The 21,375-nt window shown below is 36.7% G+C and overlaps 1 protein-coding gene across 4 annotated transcripts in view; it reads left to right on the plus strand.

The window, feature by feature from the left end:
• The first annotated feature begins 20,104 nt into the window (after positions 1–20,104).
• The window catches only part of LOC121519788 (ATP-dependent 6-phosphofructokinase, platelet type-like), a 50,208-nt gene continuing 48,937 nt past the window's right edge, over positions 20,105–21,375 (plus strand). For all 4 annotated transcript variants that reach the window (XM_041802701.1, XM_041802699.1, XM_041802697.1 and 1 more), the window contains exon 1: positions 20,105–20,315. In XM_041802701.1, coding sequence (XP_041658635.1) covers positions 20,216–20,315 — 100 coding nt within the window. In that variant the 5' untranslated portion in view covers positions 20,105–20,215. The remainder of the gene's footprint in view (positions 20,316–21,375) is intronic.

The following is a 21,375-nucleotide window of genomic DNA, read 5'->3' on the forward strand; positions in this document are numbered from 1 at the left end:
GTGAGGAGTTGAAAAAGGTCAAAATGTGAGATATAAGTCAAATAATGATTTTAAAAGGTCGAAAAACTAAGGTAAAGTTAAAAAACATGCATTTTTAAGGTAAAAAAAGATAAAAGTTAAAGTTAAGAGTTGAAAAAGGTCAAACCCATAACTTTGAAAGGTTTAAATAGGATTTAAAATGTAAAATTATGGATCTAAAAGGTTAAAATATGAAATAAAAAGTCAAAACCATGACTTTAAAATGTTCAAATAGGATTTAAGATTTAAAATTATGAATCTAAAAGGTTAAAATATGAAATAAAAAGTCAAAACAATGACTTTTAGTCATAGCTGTGAGATGCAAAATTGAAAATAAAGAGAAAACGCTAATTTCTTCCCCATATTTCTGACCTTTATCTAATTATTTTTACTGTTTAGTTTTTCTAATTTTTGTGACTCAACAAGGATATAAATCATCAAGATTAAGTGTACATTTTTATACTGGAGGAAATCTGCAGACCTCATACTTGTGGGTCAGCTCTAATAAAAATATCATATGATCTGGTGGGCCGGGTATAACTGTACCACGGGCTGGATTTGGCCCCTGGGCCTTGAGTTTGACACCCCTGGCGTAAAGCATTCAGACTAGGCAGCACTAGGACATTTTAGCTACTTTAGGATGGCGACGCTAGTCAGTTAGCCATCTGAGATCAGAATGAAATATCTCGCAACCTATTGACTGTGTTGGCGTGAAGTTTGGTACGAACCTTCATTTGTCTGCTACAGGAATTTTAAGAACATTGCTCCCTTTGTCTTTACCTTTAGCAACCTTACAAAGTCAGAAATATAACTGGTACATATTTCAGTTTATAACCAGGTACATGCAGAAGCTCCTTCATCTTTGGACTGGTTGCTATATCAGCAACATGCTAACATGCTATTCACTAAAATCAGGTTATTATTTTGAGCTCTTGTAGATCTTTTCTGATGTTCAACTGGCTTACACTTAAACTTTTTTTTGGCCAGGAATAGTTTCTTTGCTCCGCCTACTGAATTTCGACCAATGAGATATTTTGAACTGCAAAAACACAAATCTCACCATGGTGTATTAGTCGAAAATATGTTAGTGCACTTAATATAAGCCACAATCATGCAACTAGTCAAGTCAGACATCCTGGTTAAAGATATCCTCCTGAGACCCTGCGTGCACATTTGAGGACAGTGAAATTTTTTGGATTTCCTACAACATAGTTATAAATTCTGATATTGGATTTTTATAAACAATAGAACAGAATTTCAATAAAAGTTTTAGTCATTTGATTGGCATGTCTTTCGGGAGTTTCGGGAATTTGATTGAAAATTTAGGAAGGGAACTCCCTTCAAAATTTTTCATGAATTTTCATGAAAATTTAGAGGTTTTGTTTGGATGTTTGGACTATTTTGGGGGGAAATTTTCCATGGTTTTAGGATGGAATTTATTTTTATTATTTGGAGAATTTGATTAGAAATGTTTAGTGATATTTGCTTTGAAATTTAGGGGAATTTGCCTGAAGTATTTTTAGGGATTACATGGAGTTTTTGTTAAAAATTTCATGTTTATCCTTAGGCTTTTTCCAGAAAGATGACCTAAAATGTGTGGGGAATATTTGAGAACATTTTGGGGTATATTTTAAGGAATCTTTGGGGTTTTACAGGGAGCTTGTGTTTTTTTTTTTAAGTTTTGGGAATTTGATTGGAAACCTGGATAGGGAATTTCCTTCAGAATTTTCCTGAATTTTCATGGAATTTTAGGGACTTCGAATGTTTTGGGGATTTTTCTAGAAAAGTGTTAATTAGTGTAAATTTGAGGGACTTTGATCAGAAGATTACAGTGAAATCTGCATTAAAATTCAGGGCCATTTGCTTGAAAGTTTGCAGGAATTTTCATGAAATTTTTGTAATTTTACATTAATTTCTGGTAATGTCTTGAAAAAATATATTCATATAATATTTTGGTCAAAACTACATCCTGTTTAAAGACAGTACTTGTTTTTTTTTCCTTATCAGGTCCTGCTGATCCTAAATAAGTGAGAAAAACTACTCATGCATTGCAAATGAAAACTCGGGTCTCAGGAGGATATAAAAGGCACAAGTAAGGCCTGAGATTACTTAAACGTTAACTATCAGCAAATTAAGAAAGCAAATTTAACCTGGTAGGATTGCTACACCCCTACTGAAGACGCTCAGTGGCAAATAAGTGAAATAAGATATTTTGACTGGAATTACACCTGCTAAGAATTATGTTTTTGCAGTGTAGCATCTCCAGAAGCATTTCCTGTGAGAAAACATGTACAACTAACAAAACTCCATGTTACTGCGATCATTTTAGAACGGCCCTTCATGGCTGTGAGGTACCTGTAGGAGAAGCTGAAGCTCTCCGTCATGCTGAAGTGTCGTTTTATTGTGGGTGAGGCTGGGATCTCTGACGCAGCGTCCACCTGCCCTGTGTACTGTCTGATCATGAGGATGAATTGAACGAAGGATGTTTACTTTAGGCGGGTGAACTCGAAACTTCACAATCCAAAGTAATACAGAGTGGACCTGTGGTGTTTGGGAACAGTTTCACTGAATAATTTTCAAAGGTGCTCTCTCTCTTTCATTAGGTGCTGTCTCTTTTAAGCTCGACTGTAACTGTCAGTGAATTTCTTGAATTCAGATGCTCCAGAATTCTGTAAAGCACACACTGTAACACGACGACTTTCCCCTCACAAGAGAAGAAGAATGTGAACGTGTAAACTGACTGCAAACACTGAAAATAACTTCAGGACATTTTCAGCCCATTGCCCCCTTATGCTCACAGACCACTTTATTAGGTACACCCATTCAACTGCTCGTTAACTCATATATCTAATCAGCCAATCAAACGGCAGCAGACAAAGCATTTAGGCGTGAAGACATGGTGGAGAAGATGTGCTTAGGCTCAAGCTGAGCATCAGAGTTGGGAAGAAAGGGGACTTTGGACGTGCCATGGTTGTTGGTGGTCAGACATCCATGGCACTGGATATACTTCACAGGGGCGTAGCTAGGGATTTTGGGCCCCCAGAAGGAATATTACACAGGGCCCCCCTTAACCAGTTAGCCAGGTAACAAATGTTGCATCCTTTTTACAAAAATCTCTGCATTTTAATATTTTTTTTTTTTACTATCAATTCCCCATTTATGAGCAATATTTTTTACTGTGGTTAAACTAGATTTAGTTGCATTATTTTGCAGCACTGGGCATTTGGACATTTTTAAGGTAGGAGCAGGTGCCCCCCAGTATTGCATTTTACTCTTTTGAGTCATTTTTGATTTAATAACACTAATATCTCAGAAAAAAATAAATATTAACACTTGCACATTGCAGGCTTCTCAAGGGCCGCTCCCTACTGTGTGAGCCCAGATAATCAGTACCCTTTTTCCCCCCTGTGCTATGATACTCCATATCCATCGATAGTGTTTGGGAAGGACAGAACCCAATCTCAGAAGGTGATTGGACAAACATTCCATCTGTCACATTTATGGGCAAATCAGAGCAACAGAATGTTTGATGTAGTCGGCATAAACTACACCAGTGGTTTTCAAACTTTTTTCGCCCAAGGCACACCTAAGGTTCAGCCAAAATCTCAAGGCACACCATAATCATATCAATACAAAATAGACTTTTTAAATAAGATACAGTCAATGTGGTCCATAAGGGGGGAAAAAAGGGAGAGGTTTCTGGGGCCCAGACAACTGGGGGTGGCAAAAGTGGGCAAAAGGTGCCTGAAAGGTGGCAAAGATTGGTTAAAGTGATGATAAAACATGGCAAAATTAGGTTAAAAGTGGCAAGACATAGTCAAAAATGGTTAACAATTGGCATGAGGGGCCAAAAAGTTGGTTAATAGTGGCAAAATATGTTGAAAGTGTCAAAAAGGTGGCAAAAATAATTTACAAGTGGCTAAAAGGGTTATTTGTTGTAAAAAAAAAAAAAAAGTAGTTAAAATGGTTTAAAAGTGATTAAAAAATGGGCAAAATTTGGCAAAATAGTGGCCAAACAAAGGCAAAGTGAGTGAAAATTAGCAAGAGGATGGCAAAAATGGGTTGAGCCTGTCAAAAAGGTGACAAAATAGGTTACAAGTGGCAGAAAAGTGGCAAAAAAAGGGTTAAAGTTGCTAAAACATGGTTAAAAGTGATGAAAAAAATGGCAAAAATGTCCAAATGATAGCAAAAGTAGGCAAAAACTGTCAAAAAGGTAGCAAAAATTGGTTTACTGTTGCAAAAATTTCCAAAAAAGCAGCAAAAAATCCACTCTAATCTCTGCATGGGCCGCCATTGTTTACAGGCTTGCAGTCGCTTAAACTAAAAGACGCCTGTAGCTACCACCTCTTTCTCCTCAAATGATGCCTGATTGGTTATTCTCTGACCAGGAAGAAGCATGTCAGATCAAAGCTTTATTTACAAGATGGATCCACCTGATGATTTACCCACAGTGGAGAAATATCACAGATTTTGAGTGCCCAATTAAAACATTACATTTTAGTCTAGTTTTAGTCATCATGACGAAAACTAAACTTACTTTTTGTCAGTTTTAGTCATCACAGACCTATTTTTGAAAGTTTTAGTCTAGTTTTTGTCATTGAAAAAAGGCAGTCGATAAACATTTTTAGTCATAGTTTTAGTCAACGAAATTACCACTGCTTTGTGGAAAGCATCTAGCATTCTCCTATACTTTCCTGTGCCTACAAGGAAAGTCTGTGGCAGAGAGAGAACCAGCAAAAAAACCCCAGACCAGAGCAGGTATCAATAACAACAGAATGGCACTTTTTAAGCAGAGTTAAGGAGGAGCTGGGATGGAGGAGGGTTGCGAAAAACAGCTTTTAATTTGGCAGCAAAAATCAAAACTCAAGAGACCAAGCAACACTTTATTATTGTCCGACTTTAGTGAGGCTTTCAGAATTGTAGCCTGACTTTGGCAACACCCGGTGTGGTCTTTCTGTAGACCATCTGTTGCCATTTAATCAGCGTGAACCAGCTTGGTCATTCTCCTGTGTCCTTCACCATCAGTAAGGCATTCTAGCCCAGAGAAGTGCCGCTCACTCTCTCTTTCTGTCCCCATTTTCTGTAAGACAGGGATGTCAGACTCAGTCACAGCAGGGGCCGAATTCTGAAATTGTGTCTGAGGGCCTAACTGGGTCAAATTTTCCTATAAAATGTCAACCTCATCTTCACCAGTGACAAATTATAGTAAAAAAAGGAACATCGATGATAAATGATTCTGAGATTTTAAGAAAGTCATAAGTTAAAATCATGATCTTTAACAGTTAAAGAACTAAAAAAACATCAAAATCATGATAATAAAAGGTCAAAATATGAGATAAAGTTCAAAATTATGAGTTTTTAAATGTCAAAGTATGAGAAAAAAAATTTAAAACTATGAGTTTAAGATGAGATGAAAAATTAATTTTGAATCAAAAAGGTCAATATTTTGGGTTAAAAGTTATATTTAGGAGTTAAAAATGTCAAGATATGTGAAAAAAAATTGTAACCAAGAGTTTAGAAGGTCAAAATATAAGATACAATTCTAAATAATGAGTTTTCAATGCCAAATATGAGATAAAATTAAAAATATTGAGTTATAAAGGTCCAAAGATGAGATAAAAATGTAAGTTTTTAGATAGAACAGGTTAATATTTGCGATTAAAATTCATTGTTTGGCATTGAAAATGTCAAAATGTAAGATAAAATTCAATTTCATGAGTTTTAAACGTGAAAATATTACTCAAAAATTAAAACTGAGAATCTAAATGGTAAAAATATGAGACAAAAGTCAAAATTATGATTTGAAAATGTCAAAATATGATATAAAAAGTCAAAAAACACAATTTTTAGTCATAATTGTGAGATGCAAATTAGAAAATATGAAATGAAAACACAAATTTCTTATCCCACATTCCTGACTTTTTATCAAATTATTATAACTCTTTACTTTTTCTAATTCTTGTGACCGAACAAGGATATTTTCAATCATCCAGGTTAAGTTTACATTGTTATACTGGAGGAAATCTGCAGACCTCATACTGGTAGGCCAGTTAGAATAAAAATATGATATGATCTGGTGGGCCGGGTATAGCTGTGCCACGGGCCAAATTTGGCCCCTGGGCCTTGAGTTTGACACCACTGCTGTAAGAGATGGATGTGATGGAGTGGAAATCCCAGTACTCCAATCAACAACCATCGCACATTCAACGTAGTTCTGATGCTCAGTTTGACCTTCAGCTCATCGTCTTGCCTAGATCTACATGCCTACATGCATCGCCTGCTGCCATGTGCCTAGCTGATTACATATATGAGTAGGTGTACCTAATGAAGTGACCGGTGAGCGTATACCCTTTCAGCCTTTAGCACAGTATGTAGACTCCAGTTTTGAAACTCCCAAAGATTTTACGAGAAAACCTCGGAGTAGAAATGTAAGCCATGAAAACGCCCTGAATGTTGAACTCTCTGCAAACAATCAAGAACGGATGTAAAGTCATGTACAGAAACTTCTAATGTTTTAGATTAAGGTGAATATTTTCTCTTGATTTTGACTGATAAAGTATAAATATATATATTAAGGAGTTTTATGATTTATAGATGGATATTTTATCTATTGCGGAATACTGTAATTCATGTAAGTACCTTAAGATGCTAAAGACAAATGCCTTAGATCTGTGATTCTGTCTGGTGTTTAACTGTCTGGTTTACAGCTGTATCATACGTGTCCCATACTGCTGACTGAGTGTTTGATCACTTCATACTGTAGGTGTGAGAATTAGACATCATGAGTTTTTATATCCTCTATTCAGAAGTTACGCTGAGCTACTTTAAGAGTGTATCGTCTCATGGACTAACGGTGTGTTAGCGAGTGTAATCATGCTGCAGAAACGTGCTGATTTAATGTAGATGGTTTGTGTTGAGTGCACAACACATGAGGGAGATTCTCCCAAACTAACACTGTTTTGTTTCTAAAGGGGCATTTCGTAATCTTCGATCTCTGTTAACGACCAATAAGCTCCGCAGCAACATCTCACCATTTCATCTTCACACTTTAACTAAGGTTGCCTGTAGATTACTTTAACTATAAATGTAGCTCCATTGACTGTAGAGGACAAAGTGAGAGGCAGCTGCTGAGGCCAGCTGTCTTATGAGGCCATGTTTACACAGGAACTATCAGACAGAGCTGAAGTATCCATGTCAGGCCAGTGTGACTTTGCAGTGAAACGTGCAAATACTACTTCACAAATTTGATGTGCATTAATGTATTAAAGGGAATGGTCATTCTCTTTTTTAAAGTCCCTGTAAAGTGATAAAAAAAAAAAAAAAATCTGTCTTTTGGGGTTGTTGTATGACAGGCCTCTGTGTTATGAACCACCAGGCCAAATTTCAGTCAAATTAAACATCTCTAAGTTTATCAAATTAAGCTTCAAAATCATGAAAAATGAGGCAGTAAATCTGGTGTGGGCCTGTCGGTTAAATGAGCAGAAGCCACGCCCACTCAAGAGAAATACAATCCTCTCAAATTAAAAAACAAAGCTTCTGATCAGGGCAGAGAGACAGACGTTGAGGAATAGAGTTACTGTTTTCTGGCACAAATCTCTGCAGATATATTAAGAAAATTTATCTCACATTGAACAAAAACAGCATGTAGCTGGATGTTAACTTTCAATGAAGGCTGTAACAGACTGTACTGAGATGAACTGCTCTGTCATTTTATATCATTGTAGCATTTGGGGGGTGGGGTACTTCCCCATCAAGACCGGTGATGTCATGAATTTTGCCCCGCCCACTTTGAACCAAGCCAGGAAAGAGGTGAGAAACTTTTTAACAGTCTCAGTGTAGATCTCAGTGTTTTCAGGTTTACAGCAAACATATTCCAACATATCTAGAGTGTTTAAACACAAAGGTTGTGTTTCACTTTACAGGGACTTTGATAAGAAAAACACACAAAAATAGGATTTTTTTTTGCAAGATATGTAGAATATCAAAAAAATGTATTGAACTGGTATTTTGGCACACATTCAGGCTGTGATTTGACAATTGCAGCAGGATATTTTGCAATTTGATTTAAATTTCATTTAACTGCTCAGCCTTAGTGGGAGTGAAAAGCACATATACAACCTGCTATCAGTCCCCCTTTTCAACCACGGCTATTGACTGGAGCATAACAAGCATCTGCAACAAGTCTCTGTGTCAAAGAAACCGCATATGCGATCAGAGAGATGGTGCAATTTTCAAAACTTTACACGTTCATGCACCCTAAGTGCAGTTGTTGTGCAAAAGACCATCCAAATGTAGTAAATGTCACCATGTTCAGCTGAAGTTATTGTCTTGTAAACATGGCCTAGCTTTTTCTTTAAGCCTAAAAGCAGATAAAGGAGCAGAGCTGAGGCCGGTCTCAAGCCTCCGCACTAACAGCTACAACATGCTGGCTTTTACAGAGCCCCAGACATGACATGGTCAAGAAAAATTAAATTGTGGCCACAATATAGCTATAATGTGCGGACAAAATACTAATATGTGGCCACAAAATACCAATTTGTGGCCACGAAGTAGGTATAATGTGTGCACAAAATACTAATTAATAATATTGATATCATTCCTGGGCAGCTGGGTAAGCAAATCGAGTATACTTTCCTCTCTCAGCTTGCAAGTCGTACCTCTGCCGGTAAAGCAACCTGACTCTCCATGTTCTGTTTAAATGCCTCTCGGTAATGATGGTTCCTTGCGATGCCAGGCTTTTCAGAATGTCTTTGTAACTCATTTCCAGCCTAAAATAAAATTCAATCATACTATCCCTGTCCGTCGTGTATTAGCACCTCTACTGCCTCTACCTTGGACCTTAGAGAAGGTATGCTCAATTTGCTTACCCAGCTATCCAGGAATGAAATAAACATTATTAATTAGTGATTCGCGCACACATTACAACTACTTTATGGCCACAAATTAGTATTTTGAGGCCACTAATTGGTATTTTGTGGCCACAATTTGGTTTTTCGTGGCCATGAATTAGTGTTTTGAGCCCATTAATTGATATTTCGTGACTACAAATTAGTATTTCATGGCCATGAATTAGTATTTTGTGGCAACAATTTATTATTTTGTGGCCTAAAATTAGTATTTTGTGGCCCCGAATTAGTATTTTGTGGCCATGAATTAGTATTTCGTGCCCCCATATTAGTATTTTGTAGCCATGAATTAGTATTTCATAGCCATGAATTAGTATTTCGTGGCCATGAATTTGTATTTTGTGGCCTCAATTTAGAATTTTGTGGCCTCAAATTAGTATTTTGTGGTCATGAAGTGGTATTTTGTGGCCACTATTTAGTATTTCGTGGCCGTGAATTAGTATTTTGTGGCAGTGATTTAGTATTTTGTGCACATGTTAATGCTATACTGTGGCCAAACTTTAATTTTTTTTTTTTTTTTTTTTTTTTTACTATGTCAGGTCTGGTGCTCCGTAGGCTTTCATTCATATCAGACACGCCCCTAATTATACATAACTGCATCCTTGTCAAAATAAATGCATAGGAAAAAACATGAACTATCCTAAGCAAAAGCGCTTTTGCAGCTCCTGCAGAAAGATTGTAGTGCACATTCAAGTATCTGCAGCTTTTCTGCATTTCAACGCCGGCTTCTTTATTCATCACAGGATGTCTCTGTGTGTCGCTCCATGATGACCCGCACTAACACCAAAATTACACACTCATGTCTGACATTAAACGCCCGTAACGTTCACTATCAGATCTAATTTGGTGATTTGAAGTCATTTGACGTTCTCCATGTCAGCGAGGATTTTACCACAGAAGATAACTTTTTATTTTAGTCTCAGTTTGCTTTTGTTTTAAACAATAAAATGTCCTTTTTCTAACAAGAAAGCTTGAAGTTCATCAGCTTTACCTGCTCCATCTGTGGAAATATATGCCCAATAAAATGTCCTTAGCAGTCTCGAAGAGAAATAAAAACCTGTCTGAGACTGAAGACATGTCTGCTATAATCTGTTCAGTGAGAATGAAGGAATGTAGGAACTCACAGAGGAGTTTTAGGGCCAGATTTCTGTAGAAAAACTAAGATTTTAAAAGTGTTGAGTTGAAATCTTTAAAGTACAATAATGTAAGTAAAATGGTAAAAGAAGGCAGCCTGCAACACAATAGCTGGATGAATACTTTCCCCCTTTTCAGTTCCAAACCCTGACTTTTTAACAACGGTCTCTGTCCCCTCATTGGTTCTCATGAAACATCTCCACAGTGATGGTCCAGTATAATTCGTTTGGAGTGTGTTATTATGCAAAAGTCCAGACGTTCACACCACTTTATGCAAGCTGTCGACTCTAATGTTGCTTTTGCCAATGCTGCTTGTTAATTTATGATTCATGCCACTGTAAATAAATTATTTTTATTGAACCGGACTACTGCTGTCTTTTATTTCAACAGGAAAATGCATTCGCCACCAGGCGGTCCAGTTTGGCAGTTTGGTTTTATAAGTCTTGACCTTGCTTGTGTTTCTGCACCTTGACCTGGTAGTCAAGGGTAAAAAGTCTTAAAATGACCCCTTCAAAACCCGCGGGATGTTCAAGCACGGCACATTAGGTGATCATCCATCATTACTGCTGTCAGACTTGCATGCAAAGTGATGATCAATCTGCAGACTAGTGAGTCTAGTTCTGCCCTTTAGGGTTGGGTAGGGTCACTCAGTACACCAACGGAAGTTTACCAAAAAAGTGGGGACGGTACAGATTGGTTACTGCGGTACCTTTTCCAGATTTTGACAGTGAAGCTGAACTGAACTGGATGGTTAAAGCAGTGATACTGAACATGTGGCTCTTTAGTGATGATTTGTGGCTCTTTAATGTCTTAATTTTAATTATTATCCCCCCAGAAAACCTTAAAAAATGAAACTTTGTTGACCCTTTTTACCATTTTTGTCACTTTTATCCTATTTTCGCCATTTCTTCTCCCAATTTTCACCCATTTTTATCTACCTTATGCCATTGAATATCTTTTTTGCTATATTTTGCCCATTTTTGTCACTTTTTTGCAACTTTTATATATTTTTTGCCACTTTTTTAACACTTTTTGCCACTTTTATTCCATTTTTGCCCATCTAAGCTACTTTTTACTATTAAATACCACTTTTTTGTCTCCTTTTTGCCAATTTTTGCCACTTTTTACCAATTTTTGCCACTTTCCACCTTTTTACATTACCTTTTTTTTTTATTAAATACCACTTGTTTCCTAATAATTGCCCATTTTTGCCACTTTTTTCAACTTTTATATATTTTTTGCCATTTTTTTTAACACTTTTTGCCACTTTTATTCCATTTTTGCCCATCTAAGCTACTTTTTACTATTAAATACCACTTTTTTGTCTCCTTTTTGCCAATTTTTGCCACTTTTTACCAATTTTTGCCACTTTCTACCTTTTTACATTACCTTTTTTTTTTTATTAAATACCACTTGTTTCCTAATAATTGCCCATTTTTGCAACTCTTGACTACTATATCCTGATTTAAGTCCTTTTTACTCAGTTTTTTGCCACATTTTTTTTCACTTTTGGACCATTTTTTGCCACATTTAACTCTTTTTTTGTCACTTCTCAGCCATATTTGCTACTTTCTGACCCTTTTCCATATTTTTCCTCCCTATTTTCACCCATTTTTCTTGCTTTTGACCATTTTTTGCCACCTTTAACTTATTTTATTGCTACTTTAAGCTGTTTTTGCCACTTTTCACCACTTAGATTGTGGCTCTTGCAAAGGTATTTTTCAACAGTTTGGCTTTTTGGTGGAGCAGGGTTGAGTAACACTGGCTTAAAGGAAACGAACCATGAGAGTCCCTGTCAGTTTTTCTGCACAATACAGTGACAAAAATATATAGAAGATAGTAAAACTCAAAATGCATGTATATTATTATGCACAGCTACTTTACCCAGTCAGTTTTACCATTAGGGAAGTGAGGCCTGCAGCCTCGAGCTCCAAGACGCCTCAAGATGAATCCATTATAGATGTGCATTAAATAATGAAATAGTCCATGTAAACAGGCAGATAGATAGATGGATGATAGACACTGTGGATAGGAAGGTTTAAGCCTCTGCCTTTTTGCACATTTTCTGTTTTTACATTATGTTAGTTGTGTTAATGCTAACGGCATAGTTTTTGGAGGGTCATTTTTTCATAGAATTTAGAAACTTTACCAGCTGAACCGATAAGGGTTCAATAATTAGCTTGACCAAAAATGCCCCATCCAGACCCAATAAAACCAAAACTTTTTATCTCACAGCCATCGCAGTAGGAAAAAAAACATGCATTTTATGATATCAGGCTTTCATTCAGCAGTCACTGCGGCAGAGTTTCAGTTTTTCCTGTTTGTGATTTGCCATTTTCCTTCCTTATTTAACATAAAGGGACATTGAATGTTTTTTTTCCTGATTTTGAATTGCCCAATAGTGAGAGAGTTTACATGGATGTTTCTGTGTATTGTATGAATTTTTTTTTTTTAATCTGTATTATTTGCATCAAAGGAAAGGGGATTTTATGCTTTGTAGCTGGCATTTAAAGGGTTAAATTTCTGAAATGTCATCAAAATGTGATATTTCTCATTAAGTCTCATGTTAATAAAAAAATCAGTGCAAAAAAGGGTTGGAAAAGTATCCTTTTTAAAAATCTTACAGTTTAAAGAAATAATAATGCATACATTTTAAGAATGCTGTTTAACAGTGACATAGCTAAGGCTGTGATTAACCCTTTCAATTACATCCAATTAGCATGTAGTTGATGATTATTTCCTTCCTTTCCTTTTTGATTATTAATATATATTTTTTACTGTTATTCATGCATGGTGGTATTTATGTATTTTTGGGCACAGACGCCGTGTGTAAGCATTTTTGAGGGTATCTGAGGGTTAATAAACTCAGATGAGGACATTGTGGTGCTAAAGCAGCCAGTTAACAGCAGAAGATGAAACACTAAAATTATGGAGAAAATAAATACATATGCATGCAGTAATTTCACCTTAACATCGCTAATAAAGTCTGTGGAATGTAAACATACTATGCCTCCAGGTAGAGGTGTAAATGTGCAAAAACACTGATCACAGCTGCAGATTTCTCTAAGGCAGTGTTCCTCAACCAAAGAGCTAAATCACTGAAAAATCACATTTGCAAGAACCACAATCTAAGTGGTGAAAAGTGGGTGAAAGTGGCAATAAAAATAAGTTAAAACTGGCAATAAAGGTCAAAAGCTGTAAAAAAAAAAAAGTGGCCGAAAATGGGTGAACAGAGGTAAAATAGGCAGAAAATGACAAAAACTTGGTGAAAAGTGACAAAAAAAATGTGGAGATAAAGTGGCAGAAATGGGTGAGAAGTGACAAAAAAGAACCGATTTACAGGTGGCAATAATGGTAAGAAAAAAAAAAAAGTGGCAAAACTTGGCAAAAAATGAGTGAAAAATGACTAAAATTGGCAAAAAGCAGCAAAAAGGTGGGGACAATGGAAATATAAGACAATTAAGTTTGACAATAACAGCCTGCTGTGTGGGAAGAAGGTGCAATGGATAATTCTGAAGTCAAAGTTTCCCTTTCTATGGTTTTGCTTGAATAATATTTCAAATTTAGACTTAGAGAGCTGCATGAGGCTCCAGAGCCACTCGCTGAGTATCGCTGCTCTAAGGCATCATTAATGTTGAACTGCTGTGTGTAATGCAGAGATGAGGCATTTAGAATTCAACACAATGTGCAGAGATATTATCTGTTAATATTATTAACCCAGAAAACATGCACTGATACACGGATGCAGTGATGTGAATATTCAGAGATGAACAAGGGCAGATAAGAGCAGTAAAGCTAAAAGAGGACGCCCCGGGTCAGTTCTCTGCGGGACAGAGCTCAGCTGTTCTAAAGAGTCCTGTCTTCAGGCAGGACAGATTTCCTCTCTGTCCTCGTGGAAGCGGCGTTGTTAAAGAAAGTGCTCCGCTGTCTGCCCAGCAGGTGGTTCAGAGGGCATTCGGGATTATCCTTAATGGAAAAGAGTTTGCTCAGCATTCTCCTGGTGACACTACAAATAAGTCTAAATGAAGGAAGAGGGACCAAGTGGGAATCTTAAAAAGCATCAAAACAGATTTTGATTATCCAAAAAAGTCCCTGTGGAGGATCCCTGACCTTGGCAGTGTGGTCCAGGCCTACAGAAATATCTTCATATGAAGCTAATGACAGAGACATTCCTACAGACATACTGGAAACAATGAATAACTGTGAGATAAAGTAGTAGAAATGTCTTAAACGTCACCAACAGTGAGCATCTTTTGTGTGCAGATATCAGGACAGGCTGAGTCTGAGCCTTGATGCTCCTCTAGAGCAGGGGAAGTTGGGTATTTATGTTTGAGTATGTTCCTTAGTTCTCTAGCTCAGAGGTTCTCAACCTTTTCAGCCCGCGACCCCCCAAAATAAAAGTGCTGGAGACCGGGGACCCCCACTGTACCTGAAGGTGGCTGAACACAGCCATGCACATTCTAGAGCATGTGGAGACAAGGCCGCCTATAAGGGGGGATAAACGGGAGAGCTCTCGGGGGCCCAGCCAAACCGGGGGGCCATGGAGGTCAGCTAAATCATGGTCAACTGTAAAGTTAAGCTGTTATAGCCAATATTTTATATTTAACCTGAATAAGAAGAAATCTTCTCAAATAAACATTTTGTATTTGTGCTGTAGTAAATAGTCTTCTTAAAAATGTAAACCCTTTTTCTCAAAACTAGAATTAAAATGGGTCAAAATGGCTAAAATTGGTTAAAAATGGCAAAAATTTGTGTAAAAATGGGAGAAATAGGATTTTGAAAGTTGCAGAAATAGGCTAGAAGTGGCAAAATAAGATAAAAGTGGCAAAAAAAATTTGGTTAATGTGGCAAAAACAGGCATAAAAGTGATAAAAGAGGATTAGTACGTAGTTGAAATGGATTTGTAGTGGCAAAAATGGGTGGAAGATTTGGTGAAGTGGGTTGAAAAATGTGTTTAATCTGGCAGAAATGGGCATGACAGCGAGTGAAATGTGGTTAGAATGGGTGTTAAAAGTTGTTCATAGAGGCAATAATGGGTCAGCAGAAAAAATAAGCAGAAAGTGGCCAGAATTGGTTTAGATGTGGCAGCAAAGGGTTTAAAATGGACAAAAATGGGCTAAGTGGCAAATGTGTAACTTCAATAATCTTGTTTTTTTACAGGCATCTGGAGACCCCCCTCTCAGTGTCTTGTGACCCCCAATAGGGTCCTGACCCCCAGGTTGAGAACCACTGCTGTGGCTGATAAGAGAAGCTGCTGAATACTTAGTTCACTCCTTCTGATGGCTTTGAGCTGAATGGGGAAGGTCTTTGTTTCAGTCTTTGTCTGAGGAATCCAGATGACTACATTCACTTAGACAGCGTTTACATGGACAGTGATACACTGCACTGCAATACAGTCAAAGGCAGCGGTGTCCAACTCAAGGCCCGGGGGCCAAATCTGGCCTGTGGTACAGTTACACCCGGCCCTGCAAGATTATACAATATTCTTACTATAACGCCCTAAAACTCGAGGTCTGCAGATTTCCTCCTGTATAAAAATAAAATGTGATGATATCAAACATCCTGAAGTCATAAATATGTGGAAAGAATAAAGAGTAAAAATAATTAGATCAAAAGAAATGTGGGAAAACAAACGCATATGTTTTGATTTCATATTTTCAATGTTGCCTTGCACAATTATGACTTCAATCTATTATTTGACCTTTATTTCATACTTTGACCTTTTCAGCTTAATTAACCCCTTAAAGTCTGAAAACATAAATTATGACCAGAAAATTGTAATTTTTTTGGAAATTAAATGTTTGTTTAACTTTCTACTGAAATCCAAAAGAATCCAAATTTCCATTAAATTTAGCATATATATATATATATATATATATATATATATATATATATATATATATAAAATCTGGTATAGTATTTTAGTAACTGTTTTAGTAACTAATAATCCACTTGAGGGCATTTTTGTATCATTTATTAGATATTGTTTTCGGAATTTTTTTTTTATTAATTTATGATCATGTTGATTAGATAGAGGTATCATAGAAGTATGTATCAAATTTTCAGCTTTTCAGTTTATTTAATTGACTTTTTATCTCATACTTTGACTGTCAGTTTATTATTTTTGACTTTAATCTCATATATTGACCTTTTCAACTTATAATTTTGACTTTTTATCTCAGATTTTGATCTTTTCAATTGATAATTTTGACTTTTTATCTCAGATTTGACTTTTTCAATTTATTATATTGACTTATAATCTAATAATTTGACCTTTTCACTTTATTTCCACCATCTATTTTTTTTATCTTTAAGGTGCACAATTTCAAATTTTAAGTCATATTTTTGCCTTAAAAACATGATTTTGACTTTCCCTTTTATATATTTGCCTTTTAAAAGCATTATTTTAACATCTAATTTCATGTTTTGACCTTTTGAATGAATAAGTTTGATTTTTTTATCTCAGATTTTGAGCCTTTTAACCAATCATTTTGACCTTTTAAATCTCAAAATCATTTATCATCAGTGCTAATTTTTCTGCCATAATTTATAACTGCTGAAAATGAGTTTGACTGTTTGGTTAAACCCTGTTAGGACCTCAGGTCAGACCCTAATTCAGAGTCCGGCCCCTTCTGTGACTGAGTTTGACACCCCTGGTCAAAGGCATTTAAAGGATCAGCTTGCAATGCTTTCTTTACACCAGCAGGAGGCGGCACATTACAGAAATCTGAGGTTACCCTCCAGCAGGGGCATATATATATATATATATATATATATATATATATATATATATATATATATATATATATATTTATATATATACATATAATATAAAAAATCATATAATATTAATTTTTTGATAATAATAATAATAATGATAATATTTATAATAATACCAATTGTACTTTAATATTAAAATGAAAAACACTGTATTAAATGTGGTTAAAGCGTAATCACGTCTGTATTCCCTTATAATATGCTGTTGTAAATTTAAACCAGCTAAAATGATGAATCCTTGCCTGATGTTACTCACGTTTTCCTGATCCTCAGCTCTCTGTTAGACCACGTAACGGTTTTTAAAGACACACCAACAATCATGTGGTCCAGGGAGCAGTTCCTTATTTCAAAATCTTGATTTGGAGAAGTAAGGAGCTGCCAAATGTCCCCAGTCAGTTAATAAAACCACAGTGGAGCAACACCAGTGCTGTCAGGCTTTACTTGTTCTTTATTTCTTACTGTAGAAAGAGTTAAAAAGGTCCTGGAGCTGATGTCCTCTGCATGGCCTTTCAGATCTAATCACAGCGAGGCCACAGTGTCGTTCTGATAGTAACCCTTCAATAAAGCTTTTTTTATCATGGAAACATGATGAAATCTCAGAGCTGTTTGCTGGCCCTGAGCTTGAGATGCCATACTGTACAGCTGCAGACAGTCATGGAGATAAAGGTTGCAGCATGCCAAACAATACCTCAAGGTCATGAACTTCACGAAAGGACATTTTTCAGCACTATGGAGATAAGTGTGTCCACTAAAAAACATCCAATAAATACAAATACTTCCATTTAATACTGTCAATAATAATAAACTCATTTAAATTTCACTAGTGACAGCTGGGATGGTGTTTATTACTGTATAAGTTATTTAACATGATCCTGATGGAGTCTTTTTTATCTGCCTCCATGACATAATTCATCCAACAATCTAATCTCTCTCTTTTTGTTGCATTCTGTTAACTTTTCTCCCTGTTTCAGCACCCACTGTCTGCTTGGAGCCCACTGAAACTTGTGAATAGTTGCTGGAGATGTATTATTTCCCTGCGTTCACCTCCTGGTCTCGATTGCCATTGGTTACAATAGATTTCCACGGTACGTGATCTGGACGCCCATTGGTGGGTTCAGCTGTCAGAGTCGTGAGAGCCAAAGACCAGCAGAAAAGTGAAGACCTCTCACTCGAGCTTTTTTTCCCCCTCTTCCCCCAGACCGATGACTGTTACCTGGAAGACTGGTCTTCTGGCCTGAAAATAAACAATCCTAAACGGTTCTGTTTCACAATTTTTCCTGCCCATTTATTATCTTTTTTGCCTTTCTTCACCCATTTTTGCTTCACATAACCATTTTTTTGCAACTTTTTACCTATTTTTGCCATTTTTTTTGTTACTTTAACCCCTTTTAAATACTTTAGCCACCCTTTGTTACCACTTTTTTACTCTTTTTATATTTTACATCTTTGGCCCCTGTATCTCATTGTTGCTTCTTTAACCCATTTTTGCCACACTTTCCCTTTTTTGGACACTTTTTATGTGTCACTCTTTAACTGCTTTTCACCATTTTCCTGCCCATTTTTGCCTTTCTTAACCCATGTCTGCTTCTGAACCCACTTTTGCGACTTTTTACCTGTTTTTGCCACTGAAACTATTTTTCTATACTTTTTTTTATCCCCCTTTCAATACTTCAGCCCACCATTGTTGCCTCTTTTCAACATTTTTTTTTCACACTTTTTGCATCTGTATCACATTGTTGCCACTCTTGCCCATTTTCAACCCGCCGTTTTTTTTTTGTTTTTTTTTTACACTTTATATGTTTGTATGCCACTTTTTAACCTCTTTTCACCATTTCTCTGCCCATTTATGAAGATTTTTGCCTTTTGTAACCAATTTCTCCTTCATTGGACAAATTTTTTTTACACTTTATACTAATTTTTGCCCCTATTAACCTATATTTTGCAACTGTTTTTACACAATTATTGCCCTTTTTTTGCTATTTGCGTCTTTGACCCTTTTTTAGCCACTTTTAACATATTTTCACCACTTTAAACCCATTTTAACACTTTTGAACCACTTTCCTCATTTCCTGGCCTGTTTTGTTACTGTTATTGGCATTTTTTCCATTTACCTGTCTTTTGTACCTTATTTACCCATTTTTGCTGCATTGAACCTTTCTCTTTTGCCACTGTTGCCCATTTTTTCCTCTATTAACTGATTTTTACCACTTTTTACCTATTGTCAATACTTTAGCCTCCCATTTTACATTTTTGTTTCCGTAACCCATTGTTGCCACTTTAACTAATTTTTGCCATTGTTTGCCCATTTTGACACCTAAAACACATTTAGCCACTTTCATCAATTCCCTGCCAATTTTTGACCCTTTTGCCTCTCTTAGCCCACTTTTTTTTTGCCATATTATGCCACTTTCAACCCACTATTGTCAAGTCTAACCTTTTTGCCTCTTTTCACAGTTTTCCAATATTTTCCCCTGTAATTTATTTCAGTTCCTTCTACTTTATTCTCTAGCATCCCGCCGTTTGTGCGCATCATGGCATGGCAATGAAGTCTGGCTTCACTTTCCAAATGGTTTAGTCAATGTGCCCATCAGCATTGTAAACATTACCCAAAAAGGTGTTTATATTAAAAGAAAAGAGGTTTACCCGTTAAAAGGGCTTATATTTTACCATATAAATAACTTTAGAACGATCTTTTTTATTTCTTTGATGAGTGGTTGTTATTCTGGTTAAATATAAAACACAGCTATCACCCAACGGACCATGATTTCCCTGAGCTCCATGGAGCCCCATTTGGCTGGACCCCAGAAAGCGCTCCCCTTTGACCCCTGTACGGTCGGCCTTGTTACCAGGTGCCCAATAAAATTAATTGGCTATCTTCCTTGTTTGACTTTGCAGTCTGAAGCTGTATATTCATCGTGTGTTTGAATGTTTATGTAGCTAGCTTTGTGTAACAGAACATTACAGTTCCATAAAATGCGGCTAACAGTAGCTAGCAATAGCTAGCTGCACACTTGATTTTCAGGTATTTTTGTTGTTTAGTGATCAACTCTAGACATCCAGCGAAATGCTTACTATAAAGCCTTGTAAACGCTATCGTCTAAAACAGTTAATTAACCAAGTTCAGTGTTTTATACGTCTAGCTAAATTAAATGTGTACGGCAACAAAGCCGTTTAAAGCATGTTGGGTAAACGGAGTGGTCATCTTTCTGTATTTACGATCTCTGAGTAGGGGGGCGTATGCTGAATCTTGAAGGCGGTAACCACTGCAGTCTTACTACCGTATCTCCTCTCGGGTACCGTCAGTGGTTTTCGGCAGCTTGTGGCTTGTGGTGTTGTACATTTCTAATTTTTTGGACAGGTGTCTGTAACCCGGGACCGACATGGCGACACCGAAGCGGCAGGACACGCGGAAATTCTTCGAGAGTCTGTCCGGAGCTGGGAAATGTATCGCGGTGCTGACCAGCGGAGGAGATGCCCAAGGTAACGTTATGTTATCAGGGTTCCATTATCGGACATGCACGCTGAATCAATCAAATTAAGTTTTTTTTTTCATAAATATTTCTGCAAAATGCCGCCAAAAACAACAAGAAGCGATATCAATATTCGAACAATAATTTTCTTCCATTTTTCTGAGAGCGAGACGTTAATTTCTCCTTCAAAAATAGACCCCAATTTTTTTCCTTAGTTCGTTTTCCTTTGAGCGAAAAAGATTTTGTATTTCCCACTCTTTGGTTGTAATTGTTTTCCCTGGAAAATCTTTAAAATGACCACCGAGAATATTCGATATACAACACAGGATATTGAGGAATACCCCTGTCCGATAATGGATGTAGCCGATAGCCTCGAGCATGTCCGATAAAGGATTCCCCTACTTTACATTTACTCTAGGTGATAAAATCAGCTAGATGTGGCTGCAGATGGGCTCTTTGTGCATTTTAAAGAGGGAGGTTGGATTTAATTGAATGCCACACATATATTTATTTTTAAAGCACTGCGAGTTGGGCATCTCCACTATGATTAGTTGGCTTTTTAAATTGATCTAAATGGCGGTTATGCAACAGCTGACGCTCCCATTCACACTTCCTTCACACATTTTTACAAGGTGCTTCAGTTATTATCACTTTTGAGCATCAAATTGCACGATATTGACAACCCAGGTCGGCTAAGAACGAGTAGAAAGTGCATTAGAGTAATTTGCAAAGGAACCCTTTCTGCAACAAGTGGTCTTGATAACTGAATTATTCAAAGACATCTTCCTTTGCATGGGGTGTTTCTCCTTAAATGATGCATATTGCACCATATTTCACTCAGATGGGGTGTGTTGCCTGCACAGATAGCATTGATGGCGCATGTTTGCAGCCTATTTATGCATGCAAAAGCCTCCCCGTGAGCGTGCACGGTGCTGCCAGGACAAATTTGATTGAATCACTGACCCAAATAGATCATTACTTTGTCCATAAGGCCAGGCAGCGTGCAATAACCTGGCTGCAGGTCTGCGTAATCAGATTTCTAACGTATTGGTTGTCTGATTGAGCTAGTA

Source organism: Cheilinus undulatus, linkage group 13 (assembly GCF_018320785.1).
Source record: "Cheilinus undulatus linkage group 13, ASM1832078v1, whole genome shotgun sequence".
Classification (NCBI taxonomy): Eukaryota; Metazoa; Chordata; class Actinopteri; order Labriformes; family Labridae; genus Cheilinus; species Cheilinus undulatus.